The sequence below is a fragment of the Megalobrama amblycephala genome, linkage group LG7 (assembly GCF_018812025.1).
Source record: "Megalobrama amblycephala isolate DHTTF-2021 linkage group LG7, ASM1881202v1, whole genome shotgun sequence".
Lineage (NCBI taxonomy): Eukaryota > Metazoa > Chordata > Actinopteri > Cypriniformes > Xenocyprididae > Megalobrama > Megalobrama amblycephala.
The window spans coordinates 12900188-12925202 of NC_063050.1; the positions used below are offsets into that span (position 1 = coordinate 12900188).

At 37.6% G+C, this 25015-nt stretch overlaps 1 protein-coding gene across 1 annotated transcript; it reads left to right on the forward strand.

The window, feature by feature from the left end:
• Window positions 1-121: 121 nt before the first annotated feature.
• Window positions 122-18224, forward strand: adgre9 (adhesion G protein-coupled receptor E9). Its single transcript, XM_048195866.1, has 14 exons — window positions 122-1310; window positions 3673-3951; window positions 4025-4050; window positions 4187-4255; window positions 7111-7300; window positions 15477-15593; window positions 15702-15883; window positions 16018-16176; window positions 16252-16458; window positions 16536-16768; window positions 16969-17035; window positions 17120-17211; window positions 17293-17455; window positions 17984-18224. The coding sequence occupies exons 1-14, from the start codon at window positions 1286-1288 to the stop codon at window positions 18080-18082; spliced, it is 1908 nt and encodes a 635-aa protein (XP_048051823.1). The 5' UTR covers window positions 122-1285; the 3' UTR covers window positions 18083-18224.
• Window positions 18225-25015: the final 6791 nt, after the last annotated feature.

A 25015-nucleotide genomic window follows, 5' to 3' on the forward strand; every position in this document is an offset into this window, starting at 1 on the left:
TTTGTGCTTCCTGTCAATAAGATTTGACCTGGGCAATCTGATCCAAGATCAGTGTGAAAAAGCAGGGCACGCATTGATGTCAGCACGTCTGCAGACCACAGAAGAGTACTTGCATGTAAGAGTAAAACTAATGTCAGCTTGGTCCCTTTTTTCTCTGGCGGTGGATTTCATAACTACACCATCTGACTGCAAAGAACATCTTTATCTATTGACAGCCGTTCAAAAATATCTAAGTTTGGCAACATGTTTTGCAAACATTTCATTTTATTATAGATGTTTTGGAGGCTCATAACGGTGAGAAATTGACTTCTTTTCCTTCCTGTCTGTTGCATTTGAGGTCACAGCTTGGGTTTGTGTTCTTGCTAGGCCATCAGCTTCAGTGTTGTCATTTTCATGCAGCTCCGTAGCCAGTAGTCACATGACATTCGGGCTTTGTGTCATTCTGAGAAACTCTAATTTGAATGTATGTGTATGTGTGTGTGGTTTAACCTCTCAAGCATTTCCATGTACATACTGATAAACATAATGACCACATCCTCTGATGAGCATATTGGTATTATTAACTCTCATGCAGATAAGGAACCAGTGGTGGTTGTCAGTTGTTGTGGATCACATTTAAGCCAGGTAGTTTGATCTTAGATCAGTCTGAAAGAAAAGAACCTGTTCTCTGTGGCTTTCATGTGAGCGTTAGTAAGCCAGTTGGGCACATGCAGTACAGATCAGTAACACTTCTCAAATAATTTACTGCAAACCATGGGCTGCCAGAACATTGGTGGAACTCACTGGCCCCTAACATGTTTATGTTCTGACAAAGTGCTTATGATTTGTGCGGATGAAAAAAAGAAAAACACTGGGTGGATTTTTATCATTATAGGGTGGTTGTGTAGAGACACTGCAACAAACATTTATGTCCAAACACCATGTGAAAGTGAATTTTGAATCCAATGTCCCCTTTAACCGAGTGAGATGTTGAAATATTGGATATTTTACTCTAGTTGTACTGGTTGTACACAAGACATTTTTGTACACTGGAGCATTTGAATACTTCTTTTCAACAAACAACACATCCCTTTATTGGCTTGCAAATGATGCTCGAAAGATGGTCAGAATATTCCTGAAATTATGTAAATGATGTTTGACTAACGCCCAGCGTTAAAAGCCACAGTTTTTGTATAAGTGAAGGCTTTGTGTCGGAGGCCGCAGTGATCAGTTTACTGTTCAGAGGTTGACAGTGGACATTATTTCTTTTTAGAGCATTATCAATGTAAATCGCTTTCGGATTACAATGAAAATAATCCTTCATTTGACAGGTGAGTACCCGCTATCTTAGCTCAAATACAAATGTTCATTTAAAAGTGAATGAGCAAAACTAGTTTTCAAAAGAAGTAATGCAAATTTTTGAAGCCGACAGTTTCATTGGTCAGATAAAGCAGTTGCGTCTTGGGCAGTTTGTTTGAATCCTGGCAAAAATGCCTTAAATGAATCTTTAAAAAAATTGCAAATAATGTTTATTGTATATTGCCCTTAGATTTACTATATTAGAAAGTGCAACAAACAACTCATTAGGCATAGTCTTATCAAATGTGTGCTCTCTAGCAGCTGTTATTCTCCATGGGGTTTACACAAATACTTGACTTTCCAGGAGGAAAAAACACTATCCAATAATTTTTTTCTCTCTCTACACTCTTAGAAAGGATGTGTTAAAACTGACTCAAAATGTGTTAAATTCGTACACATCAGTGTGTGAGTTTAGGCACAACCCTTGTTGTGTTAATTCTGACACATTCATTGAGTCAATGATTTTAACACAGTGAATGTGTCAGGAAGGTTAACCAGAGGTGTAGTCAAGACCAGACCCTCCAAGACCGAGACCAAGTCCATTCAAGAGGGAAGTTAATCAAGTACTTGTTTACAGTACCTGCTGTTAACAGACAGAATCATTGAAGGAAAGAGGAAAACAACAACAAATAAAACACCTGTGCTACTTCTGAACATGAAGACAAAAATTGCCATGGACTATTTGTCAAGTCCAGTCAAAAAACATCACTTACACATCAGTGCTTGTGTTTTGGGACAACACTCATTTTGTTAATTTTGACACATTCTTTGCGTGATGATTTTAACACAGTAAATGTGTCAGGAAGGTGATCTGATGTTAACAAGCAGAATCACCAAAGAAAATCACAAACAACATCATGGAGATGAGTGTTTGCTTTAGTTGGGCTCTTGTCCCTTGACTTTTTAATATTAGATTTTGTTTGGGCTGTTGTAACTGAGTTATAACAGCCAGACAAGCAAAGAGAAAAAATGATCAGGTGGTGTTGGTTATATTTTCACATAATCATTATTTGATCTGAATCACTGAACTCATTTAGAGCCCAATCTCTGAGTTAGATTTACATTATTGATTACAGCAGCACTGTGGTTCTATCAAGAATCAAGGCCTTTGCACACTGAGTCCGAAATTTGCATGCAAAACTTTCGCACGTTAAAAAATATTCGGATCAGGTTCGATTTTCTGCAAATCGATTTTTATGCAATCGGACTCAGTGTGCAAGGTCTCTGTGCATGACGATTTTTTAGGATTACTAATACGAAAAAAAACGCATGCGAAAATTTCGGACTCAGTGTGCAAAGGCCTTTAGCCTGTGAATCTCAACAGTGGTGAGAATAATAAAGCATGTTGCAGTGCATTCTGGGAGCCACCAATCAAAATTCATCCATGGCTCCCATCATGCATTGCTGCATGAATAAATTATGATCTGAATATTCTTAGTAATTTCCTTTATTGTCACTATTTTATTTTGTTCTGTTTATGTGGCTTTTTAGTAGCTTGTTTTCTAATGTTTAGAGTTGATCTGTTGATCAGAATATGTTGCTTGTCACCGTTGTTGAGATTCACAGGCTGATTCTTGATGTCTGTGTGTGCCTAAATGAGGTTTTTGTTTTTTAAATTATCAGAACAACTTTTGTGAAATCCTTTGGATTATATTGAAAAAGCTGATCTTCTGCTGTAGAATCACAGTGCTGCTGTAATCAATAATGTAAATCATCTTTTCTCTTTGCGTGTCTGGCTTATAACTCAGTTACATCAGCTCAAACAAAATCTAATATTAAAAAGTCAAGGGTCAAGAGCCCAACTAAAGCAAACCCTGATGTCCATGATGGAGACTTAAAAATTGTGATTTTCTGCTTTGGTGATGCTGCTTGTTAACATCAGGTGTTCATCATTAATATTGAATAGTCACATGATTAATGAAATATCTTGATTGAATGGTCTTGTTTTGGTCTTGGAAGGTCTGGTTTCAACAAAAACCTCTGGTCTTGAATGGTCTTGGTTTTGGAGGTCTGATCTTCACCTCTGAAATGAACACAAAGTTGTGTAAATGTGCAATATCAACACATTACAGGAGTTCTTGGCTGCACAGATTGAATTTTTGATGCTGTGAACAAATACACAGGTTGTGATTATTTTAAAACTTCACATAATATGTGTAAAACAACTGAATTCTTCCAACACATTTTTATGCAATATGGACACAAAATGTGTAAACTAGAGTGTTACACATAATATGTGTCATTTTTCTACACATTTCTTCTTAGAGTGTAGTAATCAAATATGCACTGTGGTTATACAGATTTATACAGTAACTGATGGATTTATCTCTCTAGCGCTGCTGCTGCTGATAATCACAAGTAACATTGTGGTCAAAAAATCTCAAGGAAACTGGTACTGCTCTCCTCTGGTGAACACAAGCCACTGCGCAAATGCTTCCAGTTATTTGGATTGTGGTGGACACAATTACTTTTGCACAGCGTATTCCTGCAGCTCTCAGAGTGCCGGCTGCTCCTGCAAGATCGGACCCTACAACTGCAGCAGCGACTGCAACTATGTTTCTCCAGATGTCTGTAACTGCAATGCAAGTTCTCACTCCTGCTACTGCCTGGGAGGTGTGTACAGCACTGTCCTTTGTGTGTCATATGCTGTTTTGTATTCAAATTCATCCCATTTCTTTCCTTCCAGATACAACTCAAAGCAAATTGGAATCGGTATGTGAGAACGAGCTTCTAAAAGATGGTCTATAAATTACATATTATACACTATATAATTAATATTTACTATTATATGAAAAAATAATTGTTTTCTTTCATCTGTTTGTTTTTGTTTATTTGTTTTCTGCATCAGTTAAGTGCAGAAGGCATCATGAATCTTGTTGAACAGATTGCCAATATGACAAGTCAAATGACTCCTGAAGTAAGTAATGTTTCTTGGAACTGAACCAAGGGTCATTCTCAAAAAAATATTTTTTTCCGAATTACAAAATGGTTTGAATTCAGCTCAATTCAAAACATGTTCATAAAAGCTACTTATATGTCCTAATTGAACTAAAGCCTAATCCTGGCTTAATCTAAGCCCTGTCTGTGAAACCAGGCCTATATATATATATATATATATATATATATATATATATATATATATATATATATATATATATATATATATATATATTTTTTTATGAAAACCTTTTACACAAACCTTACACAATGTAACACAGATAGCTATGTTTCCATCCAAATTGCAAATTTAACTTATGCGTAACACTGGAATAATGCATACAACATTTGTGAATAAAGCATGAAGAGTTTCCTTCCAGTGAGCTGAAGAGAACAAAAGGAAGTCACTTCCTGATAAATTGGCACTAAATATAAGAAATATATAAGAAAAATTGAAGATGCTGCAATAGGAGAAGCCACTGTATATAATACTTTTCATATATAATAAATTACAAAATGTAAGTTTGTGTTAACTTGCGTATCCTTTAATATAGACTTCTCACCTCATGAATATTACAACAGTTAAACCACTGAAAAGCCCTCGCGCTACCCATATGCGTCAGATATCAATGCAGAGAGAGAGAGAGGTGCACAAAGCTGCACAATTAATCTTTAAAAAATCGCATTCTTGATTTCATTCTCTATTTATTAAATGACAACAGTTTGCCCATGTAGGCTATATTAAACCTTTGACAAAAATGAAATTGTGAGATTGGCCAGACCCAGAGATTGGCTAAATGGATTCGAAAATGGTAAAAATCAACTGTTTAGCTCTAGGGAAGTTAGAAAATGAGCCTATTTTCAAAAAAGTGGAGTGTGTTCCTCTAACTAACATGTACTAATTATGAGCAATAAAAATTGTTCATCTTTATTAATGTTAATAAAAATACAGTTGTTCATATTGTTCATGTTAGTTTAGTGCATTAAATAATGTTAACCAGTGTTGGGGAAAGTTACTTTTAAAAGTAATGCATTACAATATTGCGTTACTCCCTAAAAAAGTAACTAATTGCATTACTTCGTTACTTTTTATGAAAAGTAATGCGTTACATTACTTTTGCGTTACTTTTTCTCACTGGGGAAAAAAAGTTATATTTTTGGCAAAAAGGCCCTTTCACACCAAAAGTGAAATGAATAAGCCTCAGGCTAAAGAAATGCATATTTACACCTGTACAGTAGGGGGCGTAGCTCAAACAAACCTTTCAGCTGTGCTGCCATTCTGGATTAAAGAAGAATAGGATACAGAAGGAAGTTCTAGTTCTTATTTCTAAATCTAATCTAAAGTATTTTTTGCTTATTAGTATGGTTGAATTAGGTATATTGAAGGTCAGCAGCAAAGACATTGGTTAATAATTGAGAATAAATACATAAAGTATATTTGTGTAATTTAATACAGTTAATTATTACAGGTTTGCAAAAATTCTGAGATTGCATTTCACTGTTTTTATTCATTTTGAGGAATACTGATTGTTTTCATGCAAGTGAGAAGAGTAAATGCAACTACAATAACCATCATTGCTTACACAGCGCACACAACACCTCTGCACTTTATTCCTCTCAACATGGGGACATGTCAGTCAATAAATGTGAAAAAGTAACTTGCGTTACTTATTTGAAAAAGTAACTTAGATATTTTGGGGTAAATTGAAAAAGTAATGCGTTACTTTACTAGTTACTTGAAAAAGTAATCTGATTACGTAACTCAAGTTACTTGTAATGCGTTACCCCCAACACTGATGTTAACAAATACAACTCTTGATTTAATGATGTATTAGTAAATGTTGAAATTAAAAAAAAGATGAATGAATGCTGTATAAATGCAATTCATTATTAGTTAATGCAGTTAACTAATGTTTACTAATGAACCTTAATTGTAAAGTTTTAGTGAATTTGTTGAGATTAGCAGTCTGTTAAACTACTTTTACAAGTATAATAAACACAAAAAAGAGTTGAGTATTGTACATTTTTCCTTTTTTTTATTGGTTGTTTAATATTTTTTCCTTATTATGAAGACACTAAAGCTCCTGTTTCAAACTGACAAAGTTTTTTTTTTTTTTTTTAATATATCACAATAAATATCATATCGAGGACTTTATATTGAGATTTTATTGTATTTTGAGATTTTGATATCATTACATCCCTAAATTATACCGAACCAGTTTGATGACAGACTTTGGCTCAGGCTTTTTAGAATGACCAAAACCACATTTCAGATGCTGTGCAATGAGATCGGTCTGCTGGTTGGTCCAATTATGTTGTGCAATCAGACTTTTTTGATGTGCATCGAGGAATTTTTTTTCAGTAAATGTGTTTCTATTATAGTTTATGTGCATGTTTTCTTATTGGATAAAATAATTATCTGACTCAAATGAGTGCATATGTTTTTTGTGCATTTATTTATTTATTTTTATATGTATGCACATCTTGGCATTTCCATCCAATATTTTTTAATGCGATATCCCAAAATGTGCTTAAAATAGGTGGATGGAAACATAGCTAATAATGACACGTTTGAAAAAAAAGTGCAATACTTGACTTAAATAATTACAAAAGTACAAAAAATATAGAGTCAAACTATTTCATGTTATTTTTAAACTTTTATGTAATAAAATTATATGGAGTTTCTTGATTATTTGAAAATTTTTCCATCACTCAAAAGTCAAGGAACGGGTTTGTCACTTTATTTTGAGAATGACCCATAGATTTGCTATTACACTCTTTTTTCCATAGAAATCATTTGCATTCTACAGGAGTATCTCTTTGGTGTTTGATTAGGTGGCAGAAAACTATTTGAAGGTTGTTGATGCTGCCCAGATAAAGGTTTCAAACTTGGCCAGCGCTGAAGATAAAGATACATTAGTGTCATATGGAAACACTTATCTGAACGCCTTTGAAAGCCTGGTGTCTGCACTGGTGAAGCCAACAGAAACACAAAACTTGCAGAATATTAGTCTCAACAATACAGGTAAAGAGCCTTGTTTACGTCCCTGTTTGTACTTGTGTGTTTGACACATTTCAGAAACAAAGCAGTGTAGGGTGTGAATCATTGTAGGGATGTCCCGATCACGTTTTTTTGCCCTCGAGTCCGAGTCCGAGTCATTTGATTTTGAGTATCTACCGATACCGAGTCCCGATCCGATACTTCTATAATACATAAAAAAGAATAAAGAAGAGCGAAAAAACAGATCCAGGATCCAGGAACAGTGCTTTTCAGGTTTTTCAGGTATCTAACAGTAGTTTTCACGTACAGAAAATGGATAAAGTAATCAAATATAAAATAACACTGCATATTATCTTTACTGTATAAAATAAATAAAGATTAATCATTATTGAAGTTACAAAAACTATTCAGTCAAGAGCAGTGAGTGATTTCTTTGTTATTTGTTGTTTGATTTAACATTAAAAACAGGCAGCAGGAATAGTTTTTTTCCCTATAAGACATGCACGATCCAGTACATATACTGTTACACATGTGCCTTTCTTTCTCGACTAATATACGTTCACTTAAGACATAACCGACTATGTTTGCTAGGATACTCGCTAAGACGGGCATGCTGACATAATTTTTGTATGAATTTGTCCGCTGAAGCGCAAGACTTGAAAGAGAACTCAGTATTTGCGCGCTGACTGAAATAAGCGTGTGCGCGTTTCGGATGAGTGCACACAAATCTTCTCACAGCGCGCGAGCTCTCGTTTTGTTCCTGAAGGTTTAAATCAGCAAGGCTTAAATGAGTTTAGTTTAAACACAGATAGCAACTTGTGCTGTTCAGGTCTCACCTGCGCTCGCGCTATCAATGGCGATGACGGCGTAAATGACTGGACATTAGAGCAGACGGCACTCGCAGTTAACAGTTTAAAAAGAGTAACGTTAACTGTTTTGTCCACGCTTTCTGATTATTGTTGTTGTAAAGTTTTGCGCATCCATCGACTGAAACATACATTATCTGAACTCTGTCTGTCTGTTTTCCACGTTGCTATTTTAAACAAACCATATTAACCAATAGATGCATCGTCATTCGAGATGGACCGCGGTGCAAGTGCGTACCGAACCGTAAGTGGAGAACCGTACGGTTCGATTTTTTACCGAGAACCGTTGCACCCCTAATACATATATATCCGAGTCCTGATCGGGAGGTAACGTCCGATTCCGATCGAGTCTGAAACCACGTGATCGGGCCCGATTTCCGATCACGTGATCGGATCTGGACATCCCTAAATCATTGTCAAATATGTTCTTCTGGAGAAGCCCAGCTCTTTCTGAATGGTTTTCTTTCATAATTGGTTGAAATCTAAAGAACGTTCCCTTTCGAAAGGGAACTCGCTCTGCATTTGCTAACGCTATGGGGAACCTCACACTTGACCCGGTGTCTGAAAGCCAAGGATCAAAACTCCAATCCTATTGGCCAGCGACAGCCTATGACGTCATATGGTGCGACACGGAAGTATATAAGGAGTGCCTGAAGAAACAGTTAGCATCTTCTCGTTTTTCGGTTCTGTTCTGTCTGATCGCGATTGTATCGACTCCGGTAAGGGAATCTATAATATGCCTTACAAATGTTTCAAGAGAGTTTTGACACTTGATATACACATTTCTGGGCGTTTTCTGTCTGGGAGAGGAGCGCACATAGACAGTGCTTGAGGGCGCTGTCAGTGTGTTTTCTGTTATTTACTGTGAGCGTCTCCCTATCAAGACGCTCCGTTCTCGTTTGGCACTCTTCCAGAGGGAAGAGGTGTCCGCATCTGTGCTGAGGCAAAGCGGCGGCTGCGATCATAGGGCTCGCAGGTGAGCTCGTTGGGAAGTTTGAGAGTTGTATTCTCTCTCGGCTTCCCTGGGGCTGACAAGGATGAGTTGTTGGATGACGATGCGTGTTGGACGTCATCGCGTCCGGCAGCAAGCGCTCCTATGGCTGCTGTGTATGCGGTGTTTTTGAGATGTGCTTCTGGCAGGCTGCGGCTGCCGCAAGGGCACGTTAAGAAAGGGGCCGCACGCGGATGGCTCGACGAGCGGTTCCTTTCTGTCCATGAACGCCGCAGCTCCCATAAGCTTTTCCATTCCTTCCTGATCTCCGCATTTGAGATCGGGAGGGCATAAAAAAAGCCCTAGCCATTCAGATTTGTATCTGAGCCCAGACAGACGGGAGGGGGAAGAAGCGAGAGTGAGATGGGTGATCGATTGTAAACACCGTTGCATTTGTAATCGATCCCCCAGCTGTAAAAGGGCAATTTATATCTACCCTCTCCTCTTCTTCTTCCACCTCCTATATATATATGTGTGTATATATATGTGTGTGTATATATATATGTGTATATATATATATATATATATATATATATATATATATATATATATATATATATATATATATATATGTGTGTATTTATATATATAGGTAGGGGTTAAATTGGGCCGGGGCCGACCGGGGCTGAGGCCCCGGCACATAGGCTTACCAGGGCTCGACATATGCTTGTTCGGGACTGCGGGACAAATGGATTTTTGATGTAAAAGAGAATTTTACTTGCCTGACCAGATAAATAGCTTGATTAAAATGTCAATAACCAAAACGCGAGAATGATTAATTTAGCTTAAGTGGTGATAGTGGTAGTGGATAATAGTGATTATTTCTGTCGGCCTGCTTTTCCAGTTTGATAGTGAGAGGATCTTTTAGGCTTAAAAGAACCCTGGATTCTATCCTTTCATGTAGAGGAAAAGGAGTATGAGGAATCTTCGGATTTTGAGCCACAGGAAGGTAAGCTGGGTCTATTTTTTATTTTTTAAAATAAGACCTTGTTTTTCCTGTATAGTTTTTTCTGAGCATGTAGTTAGTTTTGGTTTCATTTTACATACTCAGGTGCTTCTTTAACAGTCAGGCTGACGGCTGGGCCTTTGATAATATTTTTCTAAAGGCCTGCCTTTTGGCTTGATAGTGTAAGAGGCTCTTTTAGGCTTTAAAGAACCCTAGATTCCATCCTTCCTTGTCAAAGAAATTGGAAGGAGTAGTCTTTGGTCTTTGAGCCGCAGGAAAGTGAACTGGGTCTATATTTATATTTCTACCAGAAAGACTCGGGAAGTGAAGAAACGCTTGAATACCATTTATTCAAAAGTTTGTATGTAAATATCAAAGATAAATGGTTCTTTGGCGTAGGCCCCGTCCATAGTACAATCCAGAGGGTAGCAGACATTTGCAGATCCTGCATTAAGATGAAGGCAGGGGCGGAGCCTACCCCCGATGTATGGACAGGGACCGATCTGGTGGTGGTGGGGAGGATGGGGGTGAACGCCGGCGATGGCATCTGTGAACACAATAGTGGGTGGGAACAGAACTTATATACTCAGATGACGTGTAATGATTGGTTAGATAATGAGCAATGACATGCATTAGAGTCTTCCGGGTAGAACTTCCGCTAAAGCTCTCATTTCTAAATATGATGACCTTGTGTTCCTGTATAGTTTTTCCTGAGTATGTAAAAAAAAAAAAAAAAAGGGGGATTTTGGGGAAAACTGGAGTTTGATAGGTTGGCTAGAACGATGTATTGTGCAGGCCACAAAATGGCCGCCACTTAGCCACCTGTTGTGTAGAGTAGCTTTTCATCTGCTGTTTGCTAGAGTAGTTTGAGTTAGCACTCATCACTGCAGTTAGTGTCTATGTTTATGTCGGCCTTAATCGGCTGCCTGACATTATTTGCTTGTTGAGCTTAACTTTATTTCCTCCTATCTATGGAGATTCAGAGGTGAAGCCCAGGTGCTGCAATGCGTGTGGCCCCGTAGGCCCACAGCTTAGCGGCCCAGGCTAGGACAAGGTTTAGGTGTTTATTGTTATAAACCACCCTTTGTATTACTGTCCCTTGTTAGGTTGTATAGTTCCTACTTCTGGCCTCCTCCTTAGGGAGTTGTTAGGCCGTATGCCCATTTTCCCCTTGTTTATGTAGGTACAATGGCTGAGGTTAACAGCTAAGGTAGCAGGCTGTTATTAGCCTCCTTGGTGCTGTCTCTCAGGTGGTAGGCCCTTGTGTCCCCTGAGCCCCTTGAATTTCATTCAAGTTTGAGCTACGGTGCTAGCTTTTAGCTTCCGTCCTCTAGGGCTCAGTATAGATCTATAATTTCTGTTTGGTGACAACATTTATCCTCTTCAACAGATGGCATGTATTCACAAAGCATTCGTTTGCTTTGGGTTCTAAGCTTTTGCCCTACATGTATGTGAGCTTTACTCTAGTGCTGCCACAGGTTAGCACCTGTTCTCATAATAGTAGGCTGTTGTTAGCCTCTATTTAAGGATGTGGTGTTTTTTGTCCTCTCGGCTAGGGTTTATGTGTTTCACACATATGACTGTAGAAGTTGTTGGCTCTTTGTTGTTTAGCCTCCTTCTAGATGCAGCTTGTGTTTACAGGCACTGTTGGTGTATGGTCATGAGTTTTGCTCACATACGTTAGCACTGCCACAGGTTTATGCTCGTGTCCGTTTGAGGTTGTAAGCCTTGTTGGCCTCCCTTAGACCGTGTTAGCATTTCATTGTACCCTGTAATTATGTGAGTTATGGTACATTGCCTGTTGGAATGTGTAGACTTAGCTCAGGTTGTGTCAAGCTAGTTACCCACAACTGTTTGTTGGGTCTAGAGCTGGTCCCCTTTGAGCTTGGTTCCCTTTTAAGACCACTAGCTGGCGCTACGTGTTTGCTAAAAGTAGTAGGCCCTGCCAAGCCTCCTTTTTCAGATTACATGTTGGCACAGTTTGTGTTGGTCTTGTATGACTCGTTACCGCCATTGGCCACACCCACCTCTGTAAGAGTAGGCCCTAGGTCAGGCCTCTCGTAGAGTACTGCGGCAGAGTATGTACTCCTCTTGTTTAAGAGTTAAGGTGGTTTTACTGAGTACCTGGCCTGCTGGCTGGTTTGGTCATGAAACTACCACTGGCTGATGCCATGTGCTATTGGAGTTTAAGGCCCCACCAAGGCCTCCTTTCAGATTGCATGTTGGCACAGTTTTGTGTTGGTTTCTATGTGACTCATCACCATGGATGGGTCGTGATTGCCACTAGCTGATGCCACGTATTTACAAGTCGTAGCCCTTACAGGCCTCCTGTGTATCATGTTGGAGTTCGGTTGTGGACTTCTCTCACTTTCGAGAGTAAAGTTTGCTTTTATTGAATACGTTTCTGTGTGGCTTGCCTCTCAGGGTGAGCTCTTGTATTAAACCGTTCTGTTGTTTGGTTTTTCTGCATTTGTTTCTTTGAGCATGGTCTCTCCTTTAGCTCTAGTTGAGCTAAGTAGTTACCTCATTAGTAACCTGGTTCTATTTTGCGCCTAGAACTTTAGTGGCCACCAGCTGGTGCCACGTGTGACAGGTAGGCCATCTGGGCCTGCTTTGGGACATGCTGGCATTTTGTTATATTATGCTGCTGGTTGGCCAGGTGGCTCCCAGGTGACTTATTAACCTCCTTGGAAGGCCGGTTATTTATCCCGCCTGGGGCTTGAGAACACTGCCACAAGCTGATGCCACATGTCTGGCTGAGGTTATAGGACCCGGGGGGCCTTCCTTAGCGCGTGTTGGCGTATGTTGTACTCCTCTCGCTTTAGAGAGTAAAAAGGTGCTTTTACCGAGTACACTGCTCATTGGATTGTATTGGATGGACTGTTTTGTGGGCACTTACAGTTACTAAGCTTTGTGTAATGACTTTGTGTAACTACACAAAACCTTGGTAGGCTTTTCTACTGAAGGCCTCTTTTAGGCTCAGCTTGGGCTGTTGGCCGTAGGGAATGCTGTCACTGACAGCCTTGTGTGACCCGAGGGTTAGTTGCTGGCATTTCCTTCGAAACTGCTTGACATTTGTCTCAGCCATATTTTTGGCATGCACTCTCCTTAAGCATGGCGGCGTGGGTATATCGTTCCCCATAGCGTTAGCAAACGCAGAGCAAGTTCCCTTTCGTCTCAGGTTACGTATGTAACCATGGTTCCCTGAGAAACAGGGAACGAGACTCTGCGTTTTCATGCCATGCTTCGGGCTGCCTGCTGAACAGTCCTTCAAGACGATAAGATACTATCTGTGTCCCAATTCAGGGGCCACGCACTTCGAAGTGCATGAAAGGGGTGGGGTTTTGGAGTGGAGGGTTGCCAGATCTGCGCAACAAAACCATCCCAAAAGTAGTGTAATCACAGCACAAGCGTAAAAGTATCCCAATACCAGACATGGCAACAATGAGCCGAGCGTTGTTACATGGCTAGCGGCTGTGTGACAGACAGCTGACAGTTGACGTTTATGTGTGCATTTTAAAGTTCTATGACTTTCTATTGGGTTTTGACATGCTTCACTGCCGGCGACGACTGGACACTGGAACAAAAAATGTATGGTTAAACTATGTAATGTTAACCGTAGCAATAGTTAACCTTGTTTGTTTTTTTATATTAAATTATGTTAAATTTATGTTATCTGTGAAAATATATACATTCATATGTCTACATTTATTCTGTATTTAAGTCTGAATTTAAAGTACAGTACTTTATGATTTTATTCAACTGCACTCCATCTCAGAGACAAATATTGTATTTATGAAAAACAGATATTACAGTTTGATTTAGATATTGGTGAACACAGGGCATTGCTTACATTTATATGAATTCACACAGAACTCCTGTCGTCACTGGCGTGCAATGAATTGTTGGATAGTGTAGACCACGAAGTTTCTTGAAATCGGCGCTTCATTCAACTGGGAAATGGAGAGGGTGCACTTGAAGTCGCTCTCGAATTACGTCATCCCTCCTCGCGCCGCGGTGAATCGCACTTCAAAGGTTGCTTTCCCCCCACTTTTCTCAAGAACAGAATACAGTGCATAAAATGGGCACATTAAAATGTGTCGATATCAATATTATTTAAATGTAACTTTGTCAATGAAACAGCCTAATTTCTGTACAGCTTATTTTTGTGATGTAAGTTAAAAATGAAATGCGTAAGTTGTATACATTATATTTGTAAAGTAATTTATTTGTAAATGAGCCAGAGTAATTTCTAATTACTATAATTTCTCCAACGATATTTTTTCTTTTTTTACGCATGTTCACGTCTGTAAATAAAAGAATTGTTCTGTTCATTGTTTATTTCTTTTATGCAACTTATAATTTTACATGAAACATTATACATATACAACATATACAATCATTTTTTCATCATGCAAATTAAATATTTTTATATTAAAATACATCGTTCTATGCATTACATAAAATACCTTTACAACTGTTTACAACAGAACTTAGGTTGAACATCATAAACAACAACTGAGATGGAGTGCAGTTGAATAAAATCCTAAAGTACTGTACTTTAAATTCAGACTTAAATACAGAGTATATGTAGAAATATGAATGTATATATTTTCACAGTTAACATAAATTTATCATAATTTAACATAAAAAAACAAACAAGGTTAACTAGTTGCTAACGATATAAAACTAACATTACATAGTTTAACCATACATATTTTGGTCCAGTGTCCTGTGTCCAGTGTCCAAACCCAATAGAAAGTCATAGAACTTTAAAATGCACACATAAACGTCAACTGTCTCTGTCTGTCACACAGCCACTAGCCATGTAACGACGCTCGGCTCATTGTTGCCATGTCTGGGATTGGGATACATTTACACTTGTGCTGTGATTACACTACTTTTGGGATGGTTTTGTTGACCTGGCAACCCTCCACTCCAAAACCCCACCCCTTTCATGCACTTCGAAGTGCGCGGCCCCTGAATTGGGACACAGCTATAGACTGTTTCTTCAGGCACTCCTTATATACTTCCGGGTCGCGCCATATGACGTCATAGGCTGTCGCCGGCCAATAGGATTGGAGTTTTGATACTTGGCTTTCAGACACCGGGTCACGTGTGACGTTCCCTATAGCGTTAGCAAACGCAGAGTCTCGTTCCCTGTTTCTCAGCGAACCATGGTTACATATGTAACCCAAGACGTTTTTTCCTCCACTATATATAAAAAAAACTTTTGTCCATTAAAGGTTTTCATGAATGTTAAAAATTCTTCCTGGAACCATTAATGCCAATAATGAACTTTTATATTTAAAGGTAACAGGGCTTTAATTAGTAAAACACATCAGCAATATGCATACCCACAGATAAGAGATTATATCTGTTGTTTCTTTCTTGTAGAAGTAAGAGTTCTTGTGGTTGGACCAAATGCATCTGTAAAAGAAATCCCTTTGATCAGGACAGAAGAAGCTCACATGGATATTAACCTTTTTGAGATTGCCAAGAAAAGCCCTTCAAGTATGTGAGAAGCATGAACATTTTCTAAAAACACATGAAAATGCAAACAAAACAATGATTTTTTTTCTCAAATTGATGTGACTCATTTTATGTTGGTCTGTCACGCAGAATCAGCTGCTCTGACTTTCATCAGCTACAAGACAATGGAGAATTTACTGAAGCCTAACTTTTTGTTCAACACAACAAATGACACGATTAAAACCATGATGTCCACTGTGATCTCAGCTACTCTTTCCAATACCACCAACACTAATCTCACCATACCAGTCAACTTCACCTTCAAACACAAGGTGAGTTAATTTATCTGACTCCTACCAGCCACTGTTCTGATCAAGCAAAGTTTACTGTGAACCCAGAAAAAGATGTTTTGGAACTTGGAAAAATATTTTTTTCTCTGATACAATGTTGTGTCTACCCTGTGAAGTTCAATCCCAACGGTTCTCTGTCCTGTGTGTACTGGAATATCAGCGAGTGGATTGTAGATGGCTGTTCTGTTTTAGAGACCAACAGCAGCTACACTGTGTGCTCCTGTGTTCATCTGTCAACATTCGCTCTTATCATGCAATCCAGCAGACCACCAGAGGTACGAGAACATTTATAGTGACCACTGAAGAACAGCACAGATTTGGCACTCATGTACTCTGTCATGTTTTCTCAGAGCGACTCACTGCTGGAGATGTTGAATTTGGTGTGTGTGATCGTGGGGCTGGTGTTCTTCAGTTTGGCTCTGTTGACCTTTGCCCTTTGTCAGTGGAGTCCTGGAGTGAATAATGTGGCTCGAATCAACATCTGCATCAGTCTTCTGCTGGCTCACCTTCTGTTCCTGCTCACACAACAGTTCCTGAGACTCATACGCCGTCATCAGGTGAGAATGATGAAGGAGCCCTACAGCTCAGCACAGCCTCACTGAGAATCATCATAACCGTCTCTCTTGGTCTCCAGGTGTCGTGTGCCGTGATATCAGGTGTGCTGCACTTCCTCTTTCTCTCCGGCTTTGTGTGGATGTTCATTGAAGCTGTGCTGCTCTTCATCTGTGTGAAGAACCTATCACAGATCAGCTCCAAAAAGAGGGAGGTGCTTAGCAGTGGATTCCTGTGTGTGATTGGATATACAGTTGCTCTGGTTGTGGTGGCCGTGTCTGCCGGGCTTGTTCCTGAAGGCTACGGCAGCGAACAGTGAGTTGGTGTTATTTAAAGTCAATTTCATTAGAAGGAAATAAATCAGCTTGGGGCTTTTATGACATTTCTGCTATCTGATAACAGTACAGATTTGCATACACTGTATAAATACAAACATGATTAAAAAGATAAGTCAGCACCTGAAATAGTATTTTTGACAAATTAATTTAGTTATTTTTTTGTTTTCCTCTAAACAGCTGCTGGATTAAAATGGATAAAGGTTTTATCTGGAGTTTTCTGGGTCCTGTTTGTGTCATACTAGCGGTAAGCACATTTCTTATTTCTCATTATTTTAATTTATATTAAAGGGAAAACAAGGTGATTAAGTATTCATTTTCTACTTTTCAGTTAAACACGATTCTCTTCATCTGCATCACCATCAGGCTGAACTCAACTCTCAAAAATCTGAACGCTGAAGTTTCACAGATGAAACAAACCAAGTAAACATTATGATTTGATCACACCATAGAAAAATATATGTAGTCAATAGTGACACATTAACTCTCTCTGTTTCTCTGCAGGATTATGGTATTTAAAACACTGGCTCAGTTTGTGGTTCTTGGTTGCTCCTGGATTCTGGGTTTCTTCACTAATGGCAGGAGGGAGCTGGAGATCCTCTTCCTGATCTTGAACTCCCAGCAGGGAACCTTCATCTTCCTGGTCTATTGTGTCCTCAATAATGAGGTCAGACATCATTCAATTTACCATCATAATCCATGAGAAATCTGAATATGAAAGACTATTACAGTTGTTTTCATGGATGTTCTGTTATTTACATTATTATATATTATATATTTTCTTATTTTGGCAATCCATGTCTTTTATAGAGAAATGTCAAGGGAAGTTGTGTAATCTGTTACTTTTCCTTTTCCATCCTGTGATGGAATGTTCAAATTAGCCAAAACTATTCAAACTGCAACTGTCAGAAATTCTCATATAAATATGCATTTGATCTGTCTGTCTGACTGCATGACAATCCTTTCAAACTCCAAGCTTTTAAAATGACTTCAAACTTTTAGGCCTGGCTTTCTCAAGCTTTTTTCTATTTTGTCCTCTGTAATTAATTAGGCGATTTTATGATCCTGCGTTGGGGGAACTAACCCCCAACATATTTTCTTACCTGTTTATTATAATTCCACCATGTTGATGAGTTTCAGACGTTAAATTGATGTCATAAAATCACTCAGCTCTTCTCGTCTCATTCTTGTCCAGGTCAGGCAGCAGTACAGGAAGTTCTTCAGATATCTTGGATATGTCTTTTCTGTGGACGCAAACAACACTGAGGATTACAAAATTATGACCAGGAAATAAAACATACTGCTCAAGTGCCATTAATATACAGGTGATGTTGTCATGATTCCAGTCTGTATTCCCCTGTCTTGTGGTTAAGGTCTTTTAAGTTTTTCTGTTAAATTGTTTGTGTGTTCACTTATTGTGTTTACACTCTCAGAAAATAAAGTACAAAATTGTACCTTTAGGGGTACAATGGTACAAAGGTACAAATTTGTATCCTTGTGATTTGTACCTTAAGAGACCAGTTTTGTACCTTTGGTGACAATTTTGTACCTTTATTTAACTGTACAAAAATTGACCCTTCAAAAAGGGGACAAAATTGGCTTTGACAGCGTACAATCGTTGACTATAATGAGATGTATATATTTCACACACACACACACACACACGCTGAATTAAAATCAGCATTTATTAAATCCTTTTCATTTTCACATTTTACAACATTTTATTTTAAACACATTTTTGAACATTCCATATGAGTCCATCTTGCCGGGTGTTAAAAAGTAACACTGAAGCAGTGTTAAAGTTAATGAGATAATTGATTGATGATTGAGTGATGATTGACAATTAGTGGAGACACCTGATGATAATAAGCAGAATCACTGAAGAAACAACAAGAGAAAAAGAGAGAGACACAACAACTACAACTGACTTCCAGACATTAAACATTATTACACTTATTATTAACCAGTTTGATTTGATTTCTGTCATACATCAACAAAAGTTCTCATTGAGAATTAACAGATGTTTAGATGTTAATGTTTTAATGAAAGTTTAGTTTGAAGTCACCATGATGGTGAAAAGCATTTCCTTTAGTTGGGCTCTTGACTCTATTTATTAACATTAATTTATCTCTGGCTGCTCCAACTTTGTGTTTGTAGAGCACATTTGTTATGGCCAGAGAAACTATGATCTGAGCTGTGTTTCCCAAAAGTGCTGTGAGCCAAAGTTGATCAATTTAGGTTTACAACGCTTTGGGAAGCACAGTCATAATGGTTGCGTTTTCTCATTGTGAAATGGCCAGATTCATTGGTGACGTCCAGCATTAACTGGTGATATAGATGTTATATTATTTCTTTATAGTAAATCTCTTTTACTGCTTGAGATCCAGCAGAGCTTTTATAATCTGAAGAGGGTTTTTTTGAAACACACACAGACATCAAGAATCTACATAACTAAATCAGGCCATCACATGATGATAAAATCATCATCAAATTATACTGTGACCATAACAAATGTGCTTTACAAACACAAAGTTGGAGCAGACAGAGATCAATTAATAATAAAAGGTAAAGAGTCAAGAGCCCAACTAAAGCAAACGCTGACCTCTTTCATGGTGACTTGAAATGAAACATTCATAAAACATTAATTAACACCTTTTTTCTCTCTTTTCTTCAATGTTTCTGCTTATTATCATCAGGTGTCTCCACTAATTGTCAATTATCACTCAATCATCAATCAATTATCTCATTAACTTTAACACTGCTTCAGTTTAACACCCGGCAAGATGGACTCATATGGAATGTTTAAAAATGTGTTTAAAATGAAATGTTGTAAAATGTGAAAATGAAAAGGATTTAATAAATTCTGATTTTAATTCAGCGTGTGTGTGTGTGTAAAATATATATATCTCATTATACACAAGTCCGCCGCGAACTCTATGGGCGCCGCCATCTTGCCTGCCGCCATTACTGCGTGCCTGCGAAGTGTGACGGTGTGACACTTGCCGGTGCCCTCTAATGACATTTCAATTAAAGCGCATCCTGCTCATTAAAGAAAATGTCTGGTGAAAGGGAACATGGGTAGATGATGTCAGGCAGTGGCCAAAACTTACCGATAAAGGTAATTTATTGACAACATAATGTAATAATGTAAAAATGTAATGTAATGTAATTAAGAAGTGTATTAATTGATGACAACAATAAAACCGAACGCTGTCATTACTAGCTGTGTTGCTAATATGTTCACAAGCTTCAAGTTTTAAATAATTATTAGGCCATCCTTAAAAATATTCTTGTTTGCCATAACCCGACCGACCCTGTCAATTTAGGACCGACCCAATTAATTATTTTTTCCCCTTTTAGTCCGACCGACTTGCCGATTGTAATTGCGTTAAGACCCACGGATATTTTTTTTTTACTCTTCAAACAGCTAATACAAATGCAATAAAATGTGAGACACACGCAATTGACGCTTTTCACACGCTCTCACGCCACACATCCATTTTCTCACGCACAGAAAAATCGCGAAGTAAAGAGGACACAGAGACCGACAGACTAGACAGAGCAGGTTACTTATGATAGAAAAAAATCTGTCAATTTTATTACGAAATTAAAACAATAAATACCGTTTTGGTGCTTGTAAATGTGACATGCTAGAAATACAGATTAAAAAATATTACAACATCAAACGACGTTACGTATAATGTTATGTTCTTGTAAACATGTTTTTCAAAATGGATTTATGTATTCACACTTACCTTCGTCTTAGGTAAATCTCTCAGAAATGACCGAACGCTGTCAGCTAGCAGCCCCTCACACAGAACCTGTTTTGGCTGATATGTGTACTGTATTACATCTTTATTATATTTTTACTTATATCGTTAAATAAAGTTGTTATTATAATAAAAAATGCATTATATTTAAATTGTTATTTTTAAATAATACTGCCAGCTGATAGGGCTCTCTGTATGTTTACAGCATTAAGTTAGGTGAGTTGTTTTTTTCTTGAGAAAAATTATAGCCTACCTAATATTTATCCAAATGAGTCAATATTAAATCAAATCACAATAATAATTAAATAATAATAATTGAATAAAAATAATAAAAAAGTGTAGCTTACCAGAAATTGTAGCCTACCATGTAAACATTGTAATGTCACTAAACCTAATAAAATTCAGCTTAGTTACTAAAATGTTTTGACAATCACAATACACTTAATGTGATGCAATAAAATATTTTTTTTTTTTTTACATTTTTTACGACCTACCGACCATTTTTTTATTTTTTTGGCTGTTACAGCAAACCAAAATATTTTTAAGGATGGCCTTAGCCACGACCAGTTGTAGCAATAAAATACATGTTCTTACAGGTATTCAAGATTATTTTATTAATCATCTGGCATGTGATGAGCCACCTCGGTTATGTGTTTCATCCACTTTTGACGCACATCTTGGTCCTCCGCTCGACCAGGAACTCTGTGCAATCCGTATGGCAGTAAACATGGGCAGTCAATGTGCAACAAAGCTTCGTGGATTACACAAACGGTTTTATTCCAGGCCTGTAGTTTTGTGCTGTTGTTAAAACAACCAACCACACAACATGCTCTGCCCGGCATCACTGGACAGCATACATACTAAAAAAAACTATATAGCTAACATCTGCTACAGCCTACGGGACCAACACGCTACTTCTGCTACTTCCTTAGCAGCAAGGCACGCAGTAATGGCGGCGCTGCTTTACTTCCGTGTTTCGCCGGATTTGTCTATAGTCAACGATTGTACGCTGTCAAAGCCAATTTTGTCCCCTTTTTGAAGGGTCAATTTTTGTACTGTTAAATAAAGGTACAAAATTGTCACCAAAGGTACAAAACTGGTCTCTTAAGGTACAAATCACAAGGGTACAAATTTGTACCTTTGTACCATTGTACCCCTAAAGGTACAATTTTGTACTTTATTTTTTGAGAGTGTAGATCCTGGTTCCTTATCTCCTTGGGTGCTTCTCAATATTCCACCTTGTTTCCTCGCTCCTCCGTCCTCCATCCTATGACCCGGACAACGATCGAGCTCAGCAATCTTAAAGGACATCTCAATTCTCTAACTGCACCATGAGGAGGTGTGGAACGAGGAGTGAGGAGGCTTCCCGAGGAGTTATGAGCGAGGGTAGACTGGTGCATCCTTTCCGGAAGTCTTTCTCGTCGAGAAACCTGACGCACGCATACATTCTCCTCCCCCTTCATATCTGTCACAAGAATTTAAATGTATGCGTTACTTTTACAGTTTAAATAAACTTTATATCTCATATATTTCAATGGGGCATCTTGCTTTATTAATATTTATTATATTTTTTTTAAATAACCAAACTTTTAACAACATGTGGGTAGATCCCTCGAGCGCAGCTGATGATGCTTTGAAGGGACGCTAAAGGGAGCGAGGATATCATTCACTTGATCCAATTCCTCCGTCCTCGCATCTTTACCTTGCGTCCTTCCCTCTCATCCTGAAAGGGTGGAGCTAAGGACACAAGGAAAGGAAGCGAGGAGAAGAAACGAGGGTGCACAAGTAAGCATTGAGAAGCACCCCTTGCTATCCTCGTTTGTTACCATGGCCATTCGTTACCTGCACCTGTCCCTTGTTAGTCCCTTGATTTCCTTGTGTATTTATGCTCTTGTGTCTGTCATTGTTTTTGCATGTTTTGTGAAGCTGTTGTTCCTGTTCCTGGTATGGATTTTGATGTGGAATATCTTTGTTTGTGTTTTTGAAGTGAATGTTGCAACATGTGGATTTTTTCTCCTCCTCTTCTGCTGCCTCATAACAGATGTTATATTTACAGTAAAATACACAACAGAATCAAATTTTTTGATGTTAAATTTAGTCTCAGTCTATTTCTTTATACCAGTCTTTTGATAAATACTGTTAACTGTATTTAATCGTTTTAACCCACGAGATGTTTTTGGTGGAGGGTGAAAAGCATATTCTTACAGACTGAGATCACTGTTGAGCTCTGAAAGCTCCTAGAAAAGACTGTTTCTTCTGTTTATATTACTTACGATATTCATATAGCAAAACATATTTTCAGGAGGGAAGTTCACAGGATTTAAAGGTGTAGGGGATTTACCTTTTTAACTAAACAAATAACTATATATAAAATAAAAGCTGATATCTCAAAGTCTGTATTGTCATATATCTTGTATTTTTGTATTATAAAATAGGAATGATTGATTTTTGTTTTTGTTCAGGTTAGTACACGTTTCGTTGCAAAGTTATGTCTCAATAAACAGACAAAGCAAAAAGATCCATATAAAAGACTCCAGTTTGAGAAGAATATCCTAGTTTGCAAAATTAATATTTAAATCAAGCCATTTTCTGCAACATATCTGTATTTAAAGTGTAACATACAGAAATCTTAAAGGGGTCATGAACTGCATTATTCTATTATTTTATGTTTTCTGGGGTGCACTTATAATGTTATGATTTTTACCTCAAAAATTGTCATAATTTAGAAATAAAAGGCATTTTTCCTACGCTGATTTTATCTCTCTGATTTGAACGCTCTGTTTTAAGGGGCGTGTCTGCTGTGAGACTTCAATGTATACGCCTACTGCTGTGATTGGCTGACATATTTACATATGAAAATAGTTAAGTATTAATCTCTATGTGGAACTTTTTAGAAAACTGCTATTACAGTTCTCAAGGTTTACTAATCGTGAAAGTTTTGATGATAGCATTATATTTACATGAAAGGTTGATCACAGACATGTTGAGCATGTTGAGCACATGAATGCAGTGACCTCGTCATTGTAACTTGATTTATGCACACTAACGAATGCTTTTGTCATAATAGAGCAAATACAATGTAAATAAGAGATTGATCCCGTTGATTATAATGGGAGTTTTGGTGAGAGTCCAGAACTTATTCACAGTTTAAATAACAGATTATTTTCATCCTACTAAGAGAAACAATGTGAAGTTCACCATTTAGTCATAGGTTTGATTTACCGACAATAAATGATTTTGAGACAAAGACAACTGTCCACTGTAAAAAAAAAAAAAATAACTTTGACTTATCTTATTTGCACTGATACAGTTATATTGTATTTATGTAAAATATTAAGAATGTTCAACTTGCCAAATTTAATGTTGTTTAAACAAAATTTAGTTTGCATAACTTTATGAACGTATGGTGAACTTTGAAGTTGAAGTTTTCAGTACAAACGTTCCCTGTAAAATGACTTATTTAAGTTTAATTACTTAGAATATTAAGTACTTTAAACTTGACAAATGTATTTATTTATAAATAAATATATAGTGGTTCACTGTTTTTTTTTCTAGGCTTGATCATGTTTATGGGGCACAGTTTAACATATATCAATGGTTCGTTTTAAAAAAACAAAACAAAAAAAACACATATTTTTTAAAAAAGCCATATTTTTCATACATTTTACCTTTATTCTACACCGCTGTTTCCACTGACATTTGAACGGCCGGTATGACGCCCTGGTTCTATGATACCACGCCCTCGGAAATACGCAATGGGCTCAGATTGGTTAGCTGACCCAGTGTGTTGTGATTCGTTAAAGCACCCGGAAACGCCATGCCCCTTACCATTACGGGCAATAGTTGCATGCTTTCGGTGGAAATCCGTAAGGTAAATAACGGCATCAATATCGCAGTATCAATTTGAGCCCGAATCAGACCCAGATAGCAGTAATGAAGAGGGTCAAGCAGAACTTCTGCAAGCACGACTTTTAAAGGATGTTTCTGAATGGTTAGTGTTTCCTTTTGTACTTGTATTAAAGTGTTTAGATATGTTTAGGTAACTGCATTTTAAGGAAACATGGCATTCAGATTTTCGCAGTCAGTTTGTGCTGGGGGATTTCAGCATATGGTTTTGTTTTGGGGGGTTATTGCTGCTAGTTCTTGCCCAGAACAGAACCATACTGCCAATACAAACTCATATTTGATGATAGTGGTCCTGACAGAAGCTTAATTCCTTTTTTTTTTAATACACAAACATCAAGAATAAACATATGAATCAACAGTGGTGACATGCTTTATACCACAGTGCACCCTGGGAGCCACCATAGTATAAAACTGTATTTAAAACAGCAGATTTAAAAAAAAAAAAAAAACTTTTGGTCAATTATGAAATTCATCAATCAATTTACAATGATTAAAACTTTATCATCTCACCATCTTTGATTATGGCTTGTTTTACACTGTTACAAAAACCT